The 22,421-nt window shown below is 44.3% G+C and overlaps 1 protein-coding gene across 4 annotated transcripts in view; it reads right to left on the reverse strand.

Annotated features, from left to right (window-relative positions):
• Positions 1-22,421, reverse strand: part of TDP1 (tyrosyl-DNA phosphodiesterase 1) — a 67,871-nt gene that overhangs the window by 15,842 nt on the left and 29,608 nt on the right. For all 4 annotated transcript variants that reach the window (XM_085889743.1, XM_085889742.1, XM_085889744.1 and 1 more), the window contains exons 9-14: positions 22,237-22,407; positions 21,445-21,523; positions 9,762-9,941; positions 7,423-7,471; positions 7,180-7,246; positions 4,523-4,630 (exon numbers count right to left, since the gene is read on the reverse strand). In XM_085889743.1, the coding sequence (XP_085745869.1) occupies positions 4,523-4,630; positions 7,180-7,246; positions 7,423-7,471; positions 9,762-9,941; positions 21,445-21,523; positions 22,237-22,407 (654 nt within the window). The remainder of the gene's footprint in view (positions 1-4,522; positions 4,631-7,179; positions 7,247-7,422; positions 7,472-9,761; positions 9,942-21,444; positions 21,524-22,236; positions 22,408-22,421) is intronic.

A 22,421-nucleotide genomic window follows, 5' to 3' on the forward strand; every position in this document is an offset into this window, starting at 1 on the left:
AAGGTCTTCCAGACCGTGGATCATCCTCAACCTCCTCCTGTCCCTCTTTGAACCTCTTGTGCCATTCAAATGCACGTGTATGTGACATTGTTTCTTCCCCGTAGACTAGCTGCAGAATTGCGAAGGATTCGGAAGGTGTTTTGCAAACCTTGGCAAGAAACTTCAGATTGGCTCTCTGCTCACGACTCATAGAGTGACGACTCAGACGAGACAACGTGTAAAGCATGACCTGTAAAAATCACACGAGCGCAGACAACCATCACCAAACATGTATATATTATATTGCTGGAATGTTGCGAAAGACTGTGACACAACCCGTTCATTCAAGTTGGGTAAGTGGAGCATACAGCAAACTCAGTCCCGTTACTTTTTAGATTGCCCTCGTATGTATTGATTTAGTTGTCGTTATCTCAAACCATGAGCCTTCCCTTGTTTCTCCTTGTGAGCAGAAGGGCAGAAGAGCTCCTTTTGAGCCAACGGCCATCCATATCTGGTGCCAACTGCACTTGCGAACGTCCTCCTGCAGCTGGGTACTTTCCCTTGGAGGTTGGTGGCAGGATTTGCACTCCGGCCACCACAAACACACACTGAAGTGTGTGTCGGGGTGGTGCTGAGGTGTCATCCACAAAACAGCGGTCTCCTCGGGTTGGTGCCTGGAATGTCCTATCCCAAAGAGATGGGGATGGGGATGGGGATGGGCCAGGCATCTGACTGGGGGATTGCCAGGAGGCACCTGGAGTACCGACAGAAAGTTATATACAGCGACACTGTGGCGCATGTCCCCCATGTATGGATGTATGCATCACCCCATGCATGCAAAGCAAAAGTTGGGTCAATCAACTGGTTTACTTCTGCATGCCTGTCTGTCGAAAAACGTCAGCTTACGATTGAGAAACAACTTATTTCAATTGTATGTTATATTTTGAACATGAATCAGAACATGAATTGGAAAACGAACCTGCAGTAAATCAGTACCTTGCCTTTGAATTTGTCTCGATCACACATTCACAGAGATGGGAGTGAGATAATTTTTTTACTCTGTCTGGTTTCAATTGTGATGTTTATCTGTGGTTGCCACCAACCTTCCTCTATATTTTCTCAAAGCTGAGGAACCTAACATCCTTTTTACTATAGGCCTTTGGTTTTAAGTCGCACCATTTTGAATATCGCGGCATTTTCCAGGAACACAACCCTCACGATATTTTAAGGTTTACTGTACAAGACGAGAAGAAAACATAAACCTTTTCATGTGAAAAAAATAAAAATAATCGCCTCGAGGAAAGAGGTCCTTGCAAAAATTAGTTACATATAAGCGATGAGTCTCCATCACAATGAACCTGCATCATGTGACAAAAGAGTTTGGGGGAAAATCATTAGGATGCCAGATAAGCAGCAGTATGATTCATCGACTCTTGTGCAGTGGCAGAATACCACAGAGAAACAGCTGCTCACAGGAATTTCACCAGTGGAGTTGGTGCACGATACAACTCTTGACATCGAGTCATTGACGTTATGCGATCAAGCGGTTTCCGTAGGTCAGTCAGTCAGTCAGTCAGTCAATCAGTGAATCTGTAAACACCAATCATTATCGCTTGAACCAAACACAGGATTTTGATGAAACTTTGCCACAAGCTTCATATCTGATGCCGAACGAAGGTGTGTTGACCACATCAAAATCTGTGCTCATTAAAGGGTCTACGAGGGAGAGTTTTTGACCCCCCAAAATAGATATTTGCTCTCTTCTCCGAAACAACACACAATTTCGATAAAACTTGACCACAACCTTCATCACCCGTGATGTACCAAGGTTTTTCACTGCATTAAATATTGTGACGTCGACGGGACTTGAACAGTCCCGCCAACGTCGAATGAGCCGAAACGATGGAGGCGGTTTATTTTTTTTATAACCCAAAGATAGCGGTTTTAATCGCTCTACCGCAAACGGGACGAGGAAGGTGGAACGAGTCGCTTTTCACCGAGTTAATAATGTTTATTTCTCTAACCAGAAATAATAATAAGACTCGGCAAGAGGAGGGATCCGGGGCGATTCGACGGGATGGTGGTGTGGGTTCGGGCGTGGGGAAAACACAAACAATTCCAATGGATATACAAATCTCAAACCCTCTAAGGCGCCAGGTACACACACACACACACACACACACACACACACACACACACACACACACACACACACACACACACACACACACACACACACACACACACACACACACACACACACACACACACACACACACGTAGCTGGTCCTGGTGGTCAGGCTGACCCGTGGTGTAGACGCAACAGTTCCTGGATTGGCGTCGGACGAGCTGGTGTTGCGCTCGTCAGGGGCAGGAGAAACCGTGGTGCTGTCGACCTCCTGGTCTTGGCCCAAGTCCGCTCACAGCCGCCAGGGAACCAGTTCTGGCGCCAAGTTGCGAGCAGGAGAGGGAGGCAGGTCCACCCGCCGTTCGATCCCGTACTCCGAGCCAGCAGAACCCCAGAGCCAACCGAGGTGAGGCACGAGGCACAGCAAGGCCACAAGACACGATGAATCCAGAAACGAACCAACGCAACAATCGAGCACGCTCCGAGCCCAACAGCCTCCACCAAAACGGTTTTTCTTTATCGATCTTCTTCTTCCACCCCTTTTCCCCGAACAGAACCTTTTTATCCTCGAGTCCTCGTCACTTCCAATCGAGCCGTTTTATTGGCCCTCCGCTGTCGCCTTCCGCCAATCGTGATCATGGGGCGGAGCCATCCACAGCACTGTCCTGTGACGTCACGGCAAGCCTCCAGGGAATACTAAAATGGTTTACGCAGACACACTTACCCTAACCCGTCTCCCTATCTAATTACGTGACAATTATCATTTCCCCCTTGAAGAAATGGACATTTACTAGACAACTTATCACCACTGAATTGCTACTTATTACATCGAGATCCTGGTACACTCGAACAGCATGGCATACCTAATTAAACATCCTAATTACCCTTTGAATGCATACCCCCCCCTCAGACGTAACAAAATATATATATATATATATATATATATATATATATATATATATATATATATATATATATATATATATATATATATATATATATATATCATATAAACCAAAGTTGTGTCAATATATACATTTCAATTGGGAAAATTGTTTTGATATAAGAGCAAACCGAGTTACGAGCTCGGTAACAGAACGAATTAAACTCTTATGTCAAGGTATTACTGGAAATGTATGTATGTATATATATATATACACATACATACATATACATCAGGGTCGAGGGGGACTTACGGGAGGTTTGACTGACTGTTGCTCCTGATCCAGGTGAGCTTCAGGACACGCAGTCCTATTTTTAGCTTATCTGGAATATAAATTCTACATAAGGTGTTGTCATCGTGTACCTGTCCGTCAGTCTCCTTTTTTGACTTCTCCGGCCAAACCGCTGGGCCGCCCTGGACCGATCTGGTCGAAATTTGGCGACAATGTTCTCTTCCTGACTGTTAACAGGAATTGCAAAGCTCGTTCTGGTCACATAACTTTAAGTAGGTCAAAATGGCTGACTTGGTAAATTGCTTCAAAAATCTTTATCCCCAGACCCACCAGTCAGAATGCTACCAAATTTGGGCGACAAGGTTAAGTCTGGGTCGTGATGTTAAATTGTGGAGGTCATGCCGGTCACGTGACCGGAAGTGTGTCAAAATGGCAGACTTTGTAAATGTTTGGGAAAATCGTGTAAATTCCTTTAAAAACCTTCCTCTCCAGACCCACCAGTTGGAATGTTACCAAATTTAGGTTACCACATGAGGCCAGGGATGTTAAATTGTGGAGGTTATGCTGATCATGTGACCAGAAGTGTCAAAATGGCAGACTTGGTAAATGTTGGGGAAAAAAAATCAAGAAAACCTAGTTTTGCATATGTCGTAAAAGGTAGTGAAAGTGCATCATATTTTCAAGATGTGATGAGACACAATGAGAACATCATCACCGTCAAAAATGCACCATATTCTCTGTAGAGTGGATGTGTTGCCAAATACATTGCTGGGCAAAGGGTCAGGTTATGGTTATGTTGGGTACTTTGCCATTGCCTTCTCAGTATTGAGTCAGGGAAGGAATTTAATTTGTTCATGGTGCCGGTGATAACTCGCCAACTCTTCGCGAAGGACACCATGGGATCTTTAACATCCACAAACTACTGCGAGAAGATGGGAGACCCAGTTTAACGTCCATCCGTGGGACGGCACACACAATGATGTACCCCCCTGCCTGCGAAACACCGGGACGACAGTTTATAGCTTGGCCGAGATTTGAATGTCCATGTCTGGGCTGTCTCTCTCACACACACACACACACACACACACACACACACACACACACACACACACACACACACACACACACACACACACACACACACACACACACACACACACACACACACACACACACACACACACACACACACACACACACACACACACACACACACACCACAATACAAGATTGTCCTCACCTGGTCACCAGGAACCAGGAGATTTGGCTGCAGTCAGGCTTCATGCGCAAGTACGTCTTGATGTGAGGCATGGCGCGGGTTCGGCCACTCACATCAGCCATCCACCGGCTGCAGGACAAACAAAAGGACAAAGGAAGGGTCGATGCTCCATGTGCGCAGGATCGGAATGCAGAACCAAAGTACAATTGACAATGACGCAACATGATTATGGGTTTTGGAAGATGTGTGGAAAAGAAAATAAAATAAAATAAAAAAAACCAATAACTGATTTGCACGTTACTTTCAACAACTTTGTAGGATCATCCTTGTAATTTGTTTGAGTAAATATGGCCTATCATAAGATGCAAGCCAAAGTATACCGGCTCTCTTTTGTTAGAAAGAGTCCATGGCAGGACAGCTGATCCAATCAACATAATTAATACTCCCTCAAAAGATATTTTGTAAATACAAATTAATCTGACAGTGACCAAGGCAAAGTTCAAAGCCTTTCGAACAAGGGAAAGTGTGTTCACACTCACTCTCTCGATCATTCTCCTTTAGTACCCGCCCGACGGACGATCTTGGTCCAAGTGTGAAACGCATTCTTCTGCCACATCTCTTAAATTGTGCGGTGTATAGGCTAAAGACCACTGCCTTGATTGCTCCCGAAAATAAAAATAACCTGGGTTATGTATATGAAGCAAAAACATGCGTACTGATAATGTGCATACATAATACATCATTGTTATATACCTGGGATAATTCCAATTGAACCCACTCCTCCCCAAAGAAAGAAAATTGAAGATGGTGAAAAAAAAAATTCAAAACAGTGGATTCAAACAAAACTTTCACAAACACAACTGGGGTTGCAAACGTGTGTTGAACATCCAAACATCCCCCCTTACATCCAGAAAGCTGCCTCCTTCCCCCACCCTCTCTCTTCAATATCATCACTCCACCTCTTCCAATCCTCAACTGCCCTCTGCCCCTCTTATTGCTCCCCACTGTGCCTCACCCATCACCACCAAGCCTTTTCTCCTCTCATTCTGCCCTCGAGCCTAGGCTCTTCTACAATCCCTCACACTCTTTCTCAATAACTCTTCTTACCTCCCCCCCCCCACCTCCCTCATTAAAAAACATAATAATCAGGGTATAGGGTTAACAACCCTGCCCCTCCCCTGCACCCAAAACCTCCTCCCCTGCCTCTTCCTTAAGAGTGTGGACCTCAAACATCCAGGGCCTTCGCTCAAACCTGACAGATCTTTCCATACAGGTTGCTACTGACAAACCAGACATCCTTGATGTTGCCGGTGGATGTCTTGGAACTCATCGTAGGGCTAAGAAGAATTTTGTCTCCCAAGGGATACTGGATACCATTGACCAGAATCGCAGGGCCAGGCTTCATGCCAGAGATGGGCTGTTCAGGGAGGTGAGGCGTAAAACTGTACGTGCACTGAGGGTGGACAAGGAGGCCGATTTGCAAGGAATCTGTGAGGGGGTAAAGCATCACCTGTGGTTGAGTGATCCTCATCCTACTTAAAGGAGAATTCGTGACTTGCGTTTCTCCAAACCTGTTCCTCGGTGTACTGCAGTTCGAGCAGAGGGTGGTAGACTCTTGATAGAGGAGTCGGAAGTGAAGGCCCGCTGGCCCGGTTACTTTGAGCGGCTGTACCAGGCTGATCCACCAGCTGCTATCCTGTTTGTGCCTGTTTGTGGTGAGGATGTTGATGTCACGGAGAGATTCACTTACCGAGGGAGTGATATTCATGTCTTCGCTGGCTGTGAGTCAGAGGTCAACAGACGTCTGGGTCGGGCCTGGGGAGTCGTGGATTCACTGGATCATGGGGTGCAACACTGTCGGTACCTGTGCAGGAGGAGGAATATCTGAGTCTTCAGGTCCTTGGTGCTTCCAGTCTTACTCTACGGATGTGAGACTTGGACTCTGACCAGGGATCTGAGAGGGAGAATTAACTTCTTCGGGGCCAGGTCTCTTCATAGAATCCTTGGCTATCGCTGGTTGGACTTTGTGTCAGAGTGGTTGCTGAGACAGTCTCAAATGATATTCGTTACCTGTATGGTCCGTGAGCGTCAGCTGCAGCTGTATGGACATGTGGCTCGTTTTCCTGATGCTGATCCTGCTCACAAGATTCTCTCAGTGAGGGAGTCTTGTGAGTGGAGGAGGCCAACGGGCTGACCACGTGCCTCATGATTGCAGCAGGTTGATTGGCATCTCAAGGAGATGGGATGGGCCAGGCACCTGCCTGGGGATAGCAAGACAGAGAGCAATGGAGTACCGCTGGAAAGTGGACAGAGACACGCTGCCCCGGCGCATGCTCCCGTACCTGACCTGACCTTATGCAACCTGCTCCGAATTAAAAGGAAGAGTTTACCAGTCTATCAATGTTCTAACAACCAGTGTTAAGTTACACTGATGACTCCTAATGACCTTGTCCTTAATGTGATATTTATATACATGCGACCTCCATGAGGCCTTTCATTTGAACAGAATCCATGTAACACACTGCAAGCAAGAACAATTTGCGGTAGGAATGCACACGGATAACTTGAGGATGGGTTTATTCGCGGAGGAACAAGCAAACAAGCCATGTCATGAGAATATAAAATGAAGCCGGTCACAAGTGTCGAGTGGAAATGTTTTGATGAAACAGGACACTTACTGGAGGTAGGATCGGAGCCATTGCTGTTTTTCAGCTGTCTGTTGACCATAAGGGAGAGAGCCTCCAGCTGCATGGCACAAAATGTGAAAAGCAACATTAATGTCGAAAGTGAGGACGTTAAGTATCTGTTTTGGAGAAAATGCCAACTTCACAAACATCCTCCATTGCTGCAGAAAACAAACCACACTCTTCCTATTCCATTTTGGAAAAATTCAATGACTCTGCCTCCTTCAGCACATTTACCTGGATAGCCCTCCAGGCTCGTCCTGACGTTGTCCACCGATGGGTACACCTGGAACCAGGAGGGTGGAAAATGCGTAACAGACATTTCACTATGAATAGGACACGAGAAGTTAAACGTTAAACATCAATCAATCACAAATGACCAAGGTCAACACGCGGTTGTTGAAAAGCACTCCATCGTGGAATCATTGCCGAGACAAATGAGATTTATACACGGAAGAGCAACACATATGGAAGACAAAAAAAAGAAAGAAGTAAAAGATAAAGTATTTTAAAAAAAGGCAAAAATATATGGAACAAAAGTCAAAAATAACTTCACTTACTTCGACGTCACGACATCGACCGTTATTACTCCATCCACATTATTACATCATTATACAAACTTGTCCCAAGTTTCATTTAAATCCCATCAGCTGTTCTCAAGTGTCACATTTTTACCCGACATGACCTCTGAACTCTTGCTGCCAAAATCGAATCAGTTAATCTTTGCATCATAATACAGGGTGTTCCAAAAAGACCTGGACAACTTTGGTTGTTAATGTATTCAGTACCACAAATGATATAACGATACCCTTTGTTTTATATGATACAGAAACTCATAAAGTGTTCTTTGTTTTCAGGTCTGGTGGTTTAATGTGAAAGCAAATGGCAACTCCACAAGAGAAAGCTCAGTGCGTCGAATGGTTCATCAAGACGAGATCCGACACGCAAGTTCAGCGTAATTAACGTACAAGGTATGGAAGGAATCCGCTATCGCAGACTAGTATCAGAGTGGTACTAGAGGTTTAAGAAACTGAAAGTTGTCAGAAACAGAAAAGTACTTGTTAACCAAGAACAAGTGCAGCAGACGATGAACAAGTGTGCAAATTATTTCAACAAAGTCCCAAAAAATCGATTTGACATGCATTCAGAGAACTGGGACGACCAACCACCACTGCACACAGGATTTTGCATAAAAGAATGAAGCTTTATACCTATAAAAGGTGAAAATTCTGTATGAAGTCATACCAAATATCAGACCCAAAAGCAAGGCGTTGGCCTTGGAAATGCTCAGTGGCAAAGAAGATGATGAAGATTACCTGAAAAAGGTCATGTTCACTGACGAAGTTTGCCTTTATGTAAGGCGAAGAACAACTGGCACAATGTGAGGATCTGGGGATCTGAAAACCTCCATGTGGTCATTGAACACATATGCTGTATGACAGTCCAAAGGTCAATGTGTGGTGTAGCCTGCTCCATGACTGCTTGGTGGGTCCGTTTTTCTTTGCGGAGGATACAGTGACCTCAACAATTTATATGAACATGTTGGAAGGATTTGCCTTCCAACAAATTGAAGACCTACAACCCGATATAATTTTACAACAAAACGGCGATCCCCCTCATTGGGCCTCAGTCGTTCGAACCATCCTGAATGAAAAATTTCCAGGTCACTGGATTGGCCAAGACGGACGGACAACCGCCTGCCCCCATGACCACCCGACCTAACCCCCCTTGTTTTTTTTTTCTGTAGGGGTTTGTCAAAGATGTTTTCTACAACACCAAGGTGGCAAACCTGCAGGATCTTCATTCTCGGATCACAGCTGCATGCACACTGATGGACGCAAACATGCTGAGCCAACCATGTCAACAACTTGTGCATGACAAACGGAGTTCAAATCGAAGTGTATTGATTGTGTGCACAAAACTTTATGAGTTTGTGTGTCATATAAACCAAAGTTGTGTCATTTGTTGTTATAAATATATTAACAATCAAAGTTGTCCGGGTCTTTTTGGAACACCCTCTATTTACTTCTTCCAAGTTTGGTCAAAATCCCATCACTGGTTCACAAGTTAATGCGGTAACAGAATTCTTACCTAACGGTACATCTGACCTTTGAACTTTTAAACCCATAATCTAAACAGTTCATCTTTACATCATGATACATACTTGTACCAAGTTTGACTTGGATCCTTTCAGCTATTCTTAAGTTATTGCGGAAACGAAAACCTATCACGGACGGACGGACAGCCAGATGGACAACCCAAAACATAATGCCTCCGGTGACTTAGTCATTGGAGGCATAAAAAGCAAAATTATGCACAAGACGTTTCAGGAAAAGTGATTACGTGCAACATTAAGAGGGAAAAGGTCAATCAGCATTCAGCAAAATTGCCACCAACATGACTCTGTCTTTGTTGCTTTAATAATCTCCGTAATGTGTGTTGTGGAAGGCAGATAAATTGTGGGCAAAGTTTAAAGCCAATCGGCATGGAGAAAAATGGCTGCAAACATAATAGCGGCCACGAACAACATAGTTTGAGGTGATTCCACATCGGATCCAAAACCCAAGCCAACGTACCAAATGCAGATTCGGCCGCTCAACCACGGCCTTTTGTCCCGACATGGCCGACAGACTGTCAAGCAGTTCGCCGGTCAACCATTTCCCACTGTCAGTACCAAGAGAGCCAATGCTGGAAAACTGAGCCACGACAGGCCAGATCGAGGGGACGGTTATTGGGCCGGCCCATTCATGCAGAATCTGAAATTACGAGCAAACAAAGCAAAATTAGGTTTCGCGAAGGCCAAGGAAAGTGCTGCAAGGATGCATTGCTTCCACTCCAAACTCACCTTATTGGGAAGACGGAAATAAGAAGTGCCCACAGTCTAATAAACGATTGATCATCTCCTATACTATAGCCCCTTTATGGCATGCCAGTGCAGGGGTTGCAGTTGAAACATGGGAGTATTGGTTTTCCCTCAGTCACATCACCTCCGTAACTACACAGAATTTCCTTGTCGCACCAATTGATGATCACACTTTGGGAGGACTAACCGGATAAGTCACCTAACATTACCCATTTGACACTGACATTCGGACCACCACGCTTGGGTTCAGCACGTCATTGACACCTCTTCAATTGTCCTTTTCATTTTTTAAACAAACTGTTTGAAAAGGAAGATAAACATTTCCAGAATCAAAAAAACAAAACACATGATAATTCTGAGGAGTCCAAGGCCTACGAACAGAATGAAGATTATTTCATAAAGTATATGTGTATGTGGGAAAAATTACATGCCCAGACCAGGAATCAAACCCAGGTCCTCTTATGAACCATACCAGTGCTCTACCATCTGAGCTATCTGGGTGACCCATTGGCTGCACATGCAATTGTCCCACATATACACGCCACTCTCTTTTGGCCCACTCCCAGATGCCAACCTGGGTGAACAGCCCTGTCCATCTAGACTCACCCTGATCTGGGCATGTAATTTCCCCACATATACATATACATAGACAGTAATACCTCACCATACGCTCGGGATGCGTTCCTGAACAACCGAGTGCATCGCGAATCAGCTTGTCGCGAAACACGTTTTCCCATAAGAATAATGTAATAAAACAGGGATACATTCCAGAAAGATGTCAAAAACCAGCATTTTTCCCAAAATAAGAGTTCTAAAGATTATAATTGTGCTTATTAATGAATAAATAGCAGTTGTAATGATTAATACAGTACAGTACTGGACAGAAAAACGAAAATTAACAAGTGCAATATATTTGGGGGTTTGCATTACAATAACAAAAAAAAAAACATTTACAAATCACATTAGAAATGGAACAATTATTATTACAAATCAAAATTGGAATCTGAATCCTGGCAAGGAACAGAGCTGTCGGGTCGATCTTACGATTGCTGATCTTGATCAGGACTCTTCTCAGCCTTCGGTTGACAAATCTTCTTGAAGAATTGATCAAGGGAGCGTTGCTTCGCAGGCTTTATTCCCCCCCCCCACACCCCCCCTTCATAAAGTTCACTGTAGCACTGCATTCCCCGACTTAAGACCCTTGCAACATTGAGGCTCCTTTCCACATTTGGGTCATCTTCTTGCATGATATTTGTCACTCTGTCTCTCTCTATCGAGTGCAGCCTGTGGCTGCTGGTTGCATCATTGGTTGGGACGCAGCTATGCCGCTGATGCAGTGTCCCCTTTACCAGTACACTGGTGCTCATTTTGCCGACCTCAGAAGGATGACAGGCTGAGTCAACCTCCTGGTGTATTTTTTAATTCAGCGGTCAACGGGGCTTGAACTCAGGACCCGAGGATCCCAAACCACCACCCTAACCACGAAGCCAACACCATATTTGTCACTGCATTGATATGTTAGAAGATCCCAAAAAGCCTTTTGGTCAACAAAGCTTTCGGAAGCAGTTTTTTGAAGGTGCCAAATGCATCTTTAGCAGCTATTTGCTCTCCGATGTGCATCGAGTCTTCATTGGAGAGCAACTCTCCGTCGGATTCGAGCAATCCCCCTGCATCGTCCTTCTCAAGTTCCTCGAATCTCAGTTGTCTGCCCATTTCAACAACGCTTTCAATAACATCTTCAATCGCCTCTTCAATCCTCCCTTGGGAGTGAAGAACACAATCAGGCAAGAGTCCCCCACCCCACACACAAACACACCGTTGAGGTTTACAGATGTAACTGCCTTCCAAGACTAGTCTATGTTCTTGATTGCATTGAATATGTTGTTGTGCCCCTTCCAGAACTTTAACATTTCAAAACGTCCAATTTCATTTGAAGGGAAATGCTTTGTTTAATTTTCATGGGCTGTGCCATTTCAAACTTTTAGGCACAAATGAAATGTCAATAAAAATTAACATCACCTCGTTGAGCAAACTGTAAATGCACAGACTGGACGTGTTCAGAACAAATTCAGCAGGAAGAACAGGAAATGGTAACACGCGAGTTCCCACGTGGTGTTAACCTTTGCATCACTTTCATTACTTTCTCACATTCCTCATTTCTGTTATAGACGAGGCAAAATTTGTGAAAATGTGGATATTTAAAGTGCTGAAGGCAAATGGTGTTAATTTATGGCATTCAAGCTATTTAGGGGTATTGAGGGGTGCTGAACTCAAATCTGATGTTTGCCCAGCTCAAAAATGGCCAATAATGCCTTAAAATTGAGAAATCCAAGATGGTCGCCAACGACGGGTTGAAATGTATTTATGTTCATATCTTTTTGACTAAACAAGGTGAAAACTTGAATGAAATGTGCTTTTGTACGTTTTCATATATGGGGAATCCAATGCCATATTCAGTTTTGATATAAAATGTGAAGAAACTGATTGAAGATGAATAATTCGTCGACAAGATAAGATCCACAAGCAGGTTGATCCTACGTGTCCAGGAATAATTTACTCAGTTTTCAGTTTTTTTCTCATTGCAGATATATCCAATATAATATAATCCAAATACTAATAATATAATATAAAATAATAACAATAAAATGTGAGGGCTCACAACCCCACAGGCGGGCTCCCTGTGGACCGTCCAGGTCCTGGTTGCTAAGCATTTACATCGCGCGGTTACCAAGGCGCTACGTTGAGAAAACGTTCCAGGAGCAATTGTTATATTGGCCTGTGCTTTGGGGCTGTTTACTCGGTAAGTTGTAGTTATGATCGCTTATAATGGCCCTACATGTTTTGATTAGTGTCTATTGCTTTCGTAGCTTTGGTTTCTTTCGTGTTTTCACGTAGTTTTAGGGGTATTTTCCGTAGTTTTGTGTCGCATGTTCGCATGATCCGAGAACACGTGCTTTGAGATCATGCACTTACTTAGATTCCTTTTCTGTCCTTTTATAGTGATTACGTATTGCAGCCGTCAGGGTAAGCACTATGCTGACTATTATTCGTATATTAGAGGTAGTTTTCGAGAGGTTATTTCATTTTGTATTCATTATTTCTACATGAGCCGACATGGCTTTACGGACAAGCAGTTGTGCTGACAGGATTAAGTAGTCTATCTGCCTACTCCTACTCCAGAATGAGTCAGTGTCTGCCTCAAACAAGTCCTGTAATTATCTAGGAACTGTGTATTAATATTGTGACATCCACGGGACTAAAACAGTCCCGCAAACGTAGAATGAGCCGAAACGATGGAGGCGGTTTATTTTCTTATAACCCAAAGATGGCGGTTTTAATCGCTCTACCGCAAACGGGACGAGGAAGGTGGCACGAGTCGCTTTTCACTGAGTTAATAATGTTTATTTCTCTAACAGAAATAATAATAAGACTCGGCAAGAGGAGGGATCCGGGGCGATTCGACGGGATGGTGGTGTGGGTTCGGGCGTGGGGAAAACACAAACAATTCCAATGGATATAGAAATCTCAAACCCTCTAAGGCGCCAGGTATACACACACACACACACACACACACACACACACACACACACACACACACACACACACACACACACACACACACACACACACACACACACACACACACACACAACGTAGCTGGTCCTGGTGGTCAGGCTGGCCGGTGGTGTAAACGCAACAGTCCCTGGATTGGCGTCGGACGAGCTGGCGTTGCGCTCGTCTGGTGCAGGAGACACCGTGGTGCTGTCGACCTCCTGGTGTCGGCCCAAGTCCGCTCACAGCCGCCAGGGAGCCAGTTCTGGCGCCAAGTTGCGAGCAGGATAGGGAGGCAGGTCCGCCCGCCGTTCGATCCCGTACTCCGAGCCAGCAGAACCCCAGAGCCAACCGAGGTGAGGCACGAGGCACAGCAAGGCCACGAGACATGATCAATCCAGGAACGAACCAGCGCAACAATAGAGCACGCTCCGAGCACAACAGCCTCCACCAAAACGCTTTTTCCTTATCGATCTTCTTCTTCCACCCCTTTTTCCCGAACAGAACCTTTTTAACCTCGAGTCCTCGTCACTTCCAATCGAGCCGTTTTATTGGCCCTCCGCCGTCGCCTTCCGCCAATCGTGATCACGGGGCGGAGCCATCCGCAGCACTGTCCTGTGACGTCACGGCAAGCCTCCAGGGACTACTAAAAGGGGTTTACGCAGACACACTTACCCTAACCCGTCTCCCTAACTAATTACGCGACAATTATCATTTCCCCCTTGAAGAAATGGACATTTACTAGTCAACTTATCACCACTGAATTGCTACTTATTACATCGAGATCCTGGTAAACTCGAACAGCATCTTCTTCTTCTTCTTTCGGCTGCTCCCATTCGAGGTCGCCACAGCGGATCATCCGTATGATCCGCATAGTGATTTGGCACATGTTTTACGCCGGATGCCCTTCCTGACGCAACCCTGGTCGCCTCTTACGACACAGGGAAATGGTACACCTATTTTAACCGGGGTATACACCGGCCCAGTACACTGGTACTCATTTCGCCGACCTCGGAAGGATGACAGGCTGAGTCAACCCCCTGGTGTATTAATTAAGTGGCCCAACGGGGCTTGAACTCAGGACCTTTTGGATCCCAAGCCGCTGCCCTAACCACTGCGCCAACACCAGGCTTAAACTCGAACAGCATGGCATACCTAATTAAACATCCTAATTACCCTTTGAATGCATACCCCCCCCCCCTTAGACGTAACAATTTTTAGATCCTTTTGTTCTGCTTTGGAGTAAATAAAAAAAGTCACATGGCAAACTTGAAAACCCTGCGTTACAAATATAATATATCAAATATAATATAATCCAAATAATAATAATATAATCCAAAATAATATGCTGTAATGGAATATTTGATGTGAACATCTTTGTATAATTACAATGATATACAAAGATGTTCACATCAAATATTCCATTACAGCATATTATTTTGGAATATATTGTTGTACATTTCCCGCCCGTCGGCGTGCGAACGACAGCGTCTAACCAATAGCAGTCGCTTCGCCCACTGAATGGACAATCCAGTCGTGACTTTCTGGAACAACGCCAGAAACCAGTCACGGGTGGGTTTTTAATCCCACCACGGCCCAGTCCGTATTCTACCCACTCGAAATAGGGTCAATCGCCGAATATCGATATACCTAAGTACCCGCGCGGGTAACCTACCGAGGGACCGTACCTCGACGAAGGCCTGCTTGGACACGAAACGCTTAAGCGGTCCTTTCCGTTCTGGGATAACCGAGCGGGTATTATCGCCAGACCTCACCGGACCAGATTCTATTTATCGGCTATTTAAAAACCAACTACATTCCGAGTGCAAGATGGGGCAGTTCAATGAGGGAATGGACGCAACGAACAGGTTTACATTCACACAAGGACATTTATTATAATAAAGCACGTATGCAATTAAACAAGGCAAAACACGTATGCAATTATACAAGCAACAAAAGCACGACAAACGAACTACAACCGTCTACTTATTATGTAAAGTCACTTGCACGTAACAGCAGTTCCTACTTATTAGAAGGGACAACGGACACACATACGCACGCACACACACACACACACACACACACACACACACACACACACACACACACACACACACACACACACACACACTCACACACACACACACACACACACACACACACGCACACACACACACACACACACACACACACACACACACACACACACACACACACACACACCCAAGAAATGGTGGCAGAGGCCTTTGATAACCAGCTCCAGCTCGGAGGACAGGTGAGCTGAAACCCAGAACCTATCTCGAACCTCTCCACCTCGTGTGGTCTTCAAGTTGTTCGGACCCGGGCTCCAGCGAGAGTGAGCTGGATCCAATCGCCGAGCTGCGATCCTTCCCGAGCTCCCGCGATTCCTCCCGTGCTTCTCAACACGTGCTGGTGAGACGAGGTGCCGATCCTTCCCGTCGATGCGTCGCTTCCCCCAGGAACCACCTCCCGCGCTTCTCAACACGTGCTGGTGAGACGAGGAGCCGAACCTTCCCGTCGATGCGTCGCTTCCCCAAGAACCACCTCCAAGAAGAGGTTGATGAGTGGCACCAAGCCGGGAACCAAAATGGAGAACAAAGAGTTCCACGAACCGAGAAGAAGCCACCACTCGCAGCTCAAGCCGAGCGACCGGCTCAACTTCTCTTCGAACAGGGCAGCTCGAAGCAAAAAGCTCTCCCAAGCCAAGCAGAAGCCGAAGCTCACGGAACCGTCAAAAGAAAGAGCGTCCCAAAAGCCTCCTCCCGAATCAGGCCTCAGCCGAAGCTCACTGAGCCAGCCGAAGCAAAAAGCTTCCGAAGGCCTCAACCCCAACGCAAGCCAAGCAGGACCCGACTTTCCGCTGAACGACTACTCTCAACTCCCTTCTCCAACTCTGCCCCTGAACAAGAGAAAAAGATCTCCTCTTATCCTTCTCTGCCCCCCCCTCCTCCACACCCGGCGTGACTCATGCCCTCGTGATCCATCCCCCCGTTCAGCCACGGGTGGGAGGGAGTTGTTGACATCATGAGTCACGGGACGGCATGGTTCTTCTTGCTCTTCGCAGAAGAGGGGGAGGGATGTCTCCATTGTTCATTCCCTAACTATTAAATCGATCTGCAGCGCATCTAATCGATTTCTGAACATTTAAACAATGAAAGGTGAGCTATCGAGGGAACAAGCACTTATCGACATAGCTGACTAAAGGAAACTGTATGTTGTGTGCAATCGAATTCCCAAATTCGTAACAATATTATTACTTGCGATACCCGTGCACATGCACGGGACGCACCAAGTAGTAAGGTAACTATAGCATTACAACATAGCTGGTAGCAGACGACAGAGCATACACGGGGAATGACAAAAATACGCATTGTGCAAAATGCAAGTGGTACTATGGAACGCCAAAACTTCCCAAACATTCTCGGCATGTCCGCTAAGTGCCACGGCAGTTTCATAGGGATCGTGTGACGGCGAGCCGAGTTTTTGTGTGCAAGCTTGGTATTATAATAGAGATTATTTGGATTATATTATATTGGATATATTATATTTGCAACGCAGGGTTTTCAAGTTTGCTCTGTGACTTTTTATTTACTCCAAAGCAGAACAAAAGGACCTAAAAATACATAATATTAATACACAGTTCCTCGATAATTACAGGACTTGTTTGAGGCAGACACTGACTAATTCTGGAGTAGTACTAGGCAGATAGACTACTTAATCCTGTCAGCACAACTGCTTGTCCATAAAGCCATGTCGGCTCATGTAGAAATAATGAATACAAAATGACAAAATGAAATAACCTCTCGAAAACTACCTCTAAAATATGAATAATAGTCAGCATCGTGATTACCCTGACCGCTGCAATACGTAATCACTATAAAAGGACAGAAAATGAATCTAAGAATGAAAATGAATATGATCTCAAAGCACGTGTTCTCGAATCATGCGAACATGCGACACAAAACGACGGAAAATACCCCTAAAACTATGTGAAAACACTAAAGAAACCAAAGCTACGAAAGCAATAGACACTAATCAAAATATGTATGGCCATTATAAGTGATAATAACTACAACTTACCGAGTAAACAGCCCCAAAGCACGAGCCAATATAACAATTGCTCCTGAAACGTTTTCTCAACGTAGTGGCTTGGTAACCGCTCGACGTAACGGCTTCGCAACCAGGACCTGGACGGCCAACAGGGAGCCCCGCCTGTGGGGTTGTGAGGCCTCACATATTATTATTATTAGTATTTCGATTATATTATATTGGATATATCTGCAATGAGAAAAAACTGCAAACTGAGTAAATTATTCCTGAAGACATAGGATCAACCTGCTTGTGGATCTTATCTGGTCGACGAATTATTCATCTTCAATCAGTTTCTTCACATTTTATATCAAAACTGAATATGGCATTGGATTCCCCATGTATGAAAACCGACAAAAGCACATTTCATTCAAGTTTTCACCTTGTTTAGTTAAAAAGATATGAACATAAATACATCTCAGCCCGTCGTTGGTGGTCATCCTGGATTTCTCAATTTTAAGGCATTATTGGCCATTTTTGACCTGAGCATACATCAGATTTGAGTTCAGCACCCCTCAATACCGCAAAATAGCTTGTATGACATTAATTAACACCATTTGCCTTTGGGATTAAGATTTTTTGAAAATTGACCCAGTCTATTGTGTTTACCGAAATATTTATTTGTTAAAATTTAAAAAACGATCCAAAGGCACCTTCTATTTTTAGGTTTTTGCAGGATGTACTATACTGTACTGTATGCGCAAATATCCGCTGTGTGCAGACACATCAGGTTAAATGGAATACCTGGAGCGGAGCTGCTGGAGGGAATGTAAATGTAGGTGAACTGCAGTGCTAGTGAGTGATTTGGATTTGCTCACATTACTTTCATCTAAGATAAAACTGTCTATATTAGTAATAGAAGTAATAGAATACATACCCTGCGCAATCTTGAGAAGGACTTGGTGCGAGCCAAGTCTTTTGTTTTTTGAAAGTTTTTTTTTTCTCTCTCTTTAATCCAATGTGGCTGCCAGACCACATTACTGATAACGTCATCTTTATCAAATCATATTTCCCATGGGTAGTTGATAAATTATCAAATTTTGCATTGATCAGTGAAGCGGTTTCTCCTACGAAGATTTTCAAAGACTTTCCCTTGGATTCAACATAGTTGCCAGACCACGTGACACATGATGGTCATTTTTATCACACTTTATTTCGGCTGTGAAAAGAAACTTCTCCTCTAATGGATCGTCTTGACTGTGATGCAGACTGCACAGTTCGGGAAACATAGGTTGCAACATGAACTGAATAGTACGTATCTAAATACATGCATACACTACACTACATTACATGGCCAAAAGTATATGGACACCTGCTCGTCCAACATCTCATTCCAAAATCATCGGCATTAATATTGAGTTGGTTCCCCCTTTGCTGCTATAACAGCCTCCACTCCTCTGGGAAGGCTTTCCATGAGATGTTGGAACATTGCTGCAGGGATTTGCTTTTTTGGAGGATAAACTCGAGCAGTCTGGATGAGCTGGCTGTTGATAGATCATCTTTCAAGTCTCCCAGGACAACAGTTGGCATTGCTTGATGAGGAATGGTGGAAAGGTAATTGTCCAGGAGGGGCAAGAATGTTGTCATTGGAAGGTGTGGACATCAGTCGAATGAAACTTCAGGATTTCAGAAATTTGGCCTACGTTGACCTCAGAAATTATTAGTGGTTGAATTTAGTGAGGGGATATGAAAATCCTGTTCAAATTTCAATTCAATCGAATGAAAATTGACAATTTTTGAAATATGGCCTATGTTAACCTTTTGGCCTGTGTTGATCTCAGAAATTGGTGGTTGAATTCAATGAGCTGATATGAAAATCACGTTCAAATTTCAAGTCAATCGGATCAAAATTGACAACGTTATAAATTTTGGCCTGTGTTGACCTCAAAAATAGTTGGTGGTTGAATTCATTGACTTGATATGAAAATCCTGTTCAAATGTTTTTTTGTATACATTGTCGAAGTTCGTACGACAGCTAACACACAGAGTGTACAACAAGGGGAGCAGGAGACGAGAGGGGTGGGAGAGGGAAGGAAAAAACAGTGTGGGGAACAGAAACATGAGGAGATCTGTGGAAGGGAGAGGGGTGGGGTACACAGGGTAAATAAGATGGACACTACAGGGACTTTCAAGTCCTTACACGACAGGGACTTCCAGGAAGGAAAGCAGGGAATTTGAAGGAGTTGGGTTTGGGGTAGATTCGCGGGGGTACAAAAGATCGAGGATTTGGATGGGAGACGATGAGAGGTGGTTGTGAACGGCTGTTTTGAAGACCTGGAGGAAAAAGTGGGATTGTAGAGAGGGTGGAAGTTTGTTCCAAAGGCGGGAAAAAAAAGAGGAATTTAAGAGTGAAGGTCAGCAGTGATTCTTGATTTTGGTAGTTTTACCAGAAGGGGGTTGCTGGCGGACCTTGAGTGCCCTGAGGAAATATGGGGCGGAGCATCTCAGACAGATCAAAGGGGAGGGGGCGAGACCAGAGAGGAGACGATAGAAGAAAGAATGATCACCGACCTGTCTGCGGTGAGAGAGAGGGAGAGGGACCCAAAGACTCAGCCTCATTGCGGGAGATACCAATGATCCTAATTGCCTTGGTTTCCGCAGCATGGAGCCAAGAAAGGTGAGAGGTGGGAGCACCAGCCCAGAGAAAAGAGCAGTACTCCATCAGCCTGCGGACAAAAGCTTTGTATGTGGTCAGGAGCTCAAGTGTGCCAAGGAAGGACTTTGTACGAAGGAGGATGCCCAGTCAGCAACTGGCTTTGGAGGCCAGCTTGGAAATGTGAATTTATAGTCAATCACATGAAAATTGAGGATTTTAGAAAATTGGCTGATGTTGACCTCAAAAGATTGACCACTATATCATATGGTCATGCAACATGTAAAGTTTCAATTTCCTCTGCTGACTGTTTTTTCATGTGCATTCTTAACAAAATGCAGACACGCACGACGTACGTAGGATGTATGTATGTACGCCACCTATCGCTTAACCCTGATTTTCACTTCACAAGTGCAGGGTAACTCGAACGGCACTCGACAGAGCACAAACTTCCGCCAAGCTGAACAGTTTAAGTTTTACATCCCACTGGTAGGCCAGATCTGCATCCGGACCTGAACCAGAATCTAATTGACTTGTTCTTGTCACCTACCCACTCATCCACCAAGTTTCATCATAATGCGTCCACAACTTTGTGAAATATCGTGCCATATATTGTTTTTGGCCCTATCTCTCAATGGTGAAGAATCACTATTAAAAAAAAAAAAAATTGGGGAAAAAATTATTGGATCCAGATACAGATCTCCATCTTCGGTGACAGAGGTAACAATCGATAATAATTGCAGGCATTAGTCTTTCAATACACATCTTCATCTTTGAGAAGTTAAAGGGGTATAAGGTTGAAAAATGAAAGAACAAAAAGGCTTCCACCCTCGACGAAATAGCCCGTTCTCGACTCACCTTGAAAAAAAACAACAAAAACCACGCAGGGATTATATTGTAAGAATTACAATATTTCGGGATTGTTCAAGTTCAGAATAGTTCATCAAACACAGATGATTTAAAAACCTACTTCGTGGCTCGTTGCACTTGTAATCACAACAGATCGAAATCAAGTCTATTGGATTTTTTTCCCCTCGACGAGAGCACCATAGATATCATGGATATATAAAGATATCATGGATATAGATATATAAAGTCCTGTGAAACTGCTGAAGTCATTGTGCAGATGGCAGACACTGACCTTTCTGAGAGACAGATGTCCCCATCTGTCTTTGCTGCTTCCAACATGCCTACCAGGAACAGAGGCCACCAAGAACACCCTAGGTAAGATGGGGAATAAAAGAAGAAAAGATCAGACGGGGAAAGAAAGAAGTGAATATCAGTGGACTCATTACAATCTCAGATTGTTCAACTATCCAGCAATAATTGTAGGGTGCGACGAAATACAAACTTCCGACAATCATTGCAAATGTAATGTGTCTGATGGCAGCGAACAAACCTGGGTGAACAATTGTACATGAGTACAGGCAAGCATTTTTTTTTAAATGATAAGGATCTTTCTCGATAAAAGATCAGGTGACTCAGTAATTTGTATTTAAAATTCAAAACTGGTTTCAGTTCACAGATGAAAACATCCATCTTCCGAATCCTCATCTAAAATCTCCAGGAATCCCAAAAGCATATGTGGGAACAAACCACATAATCTGTACATCAAATAAGGTTTGGCTATGCAAAGAAAAAGCGAAAATATAACATTGTTATAATAATCATAATGAATATGTGCATTTACACAGCAAGGTAAACTTTTCAAAAAATCACAAACCGCCATGCATAAGCAATCACAAGCGATGTAACCGCCGACCATAAACAACCAGGTGGGGGGGAACAAACAAACAAACAAACAAACAAAAACCTTGTTCAATTACGGTAACGACAACCATGACAAGACGCATTGTCACATCTCACATCACAAAAGGCGAGCTACGTGAACAGGAACAATACAAGAGAAGTTCTGAGAGGATTATCTACTTGCCTGGCTTCTGACAAGTCGTGTTCCTCAACAATTGTGGCCCATTCGGTTACAGGTGAAAAGTGATAGGCGAACAAGTACGCAAGGAGATCTGCCTTGAAGCCTGTCCATGACTCGCCTTCACTGGTTTTGGAGTCAGGTTGTAGACGGGGAAATAGTGGACTGAGCCAGATACTACCAAGGAGGGG

This window comes from Eptatretus burgeri, chromosome 7 (assembly GCF_056783735.1).
Source record: "Eptatretus burgeri isolate ZD-2024b chromosome 7, Ebu_testis_v1, whole genome shotgun sequence".
In the NCBI taxonomy this organism is placed as follows: Eukaryota; Metazoa; Chordata; class Myxini; order Myxiniformes; family Myxinidae; genus Eptatretus; species Eptatretus burgeri.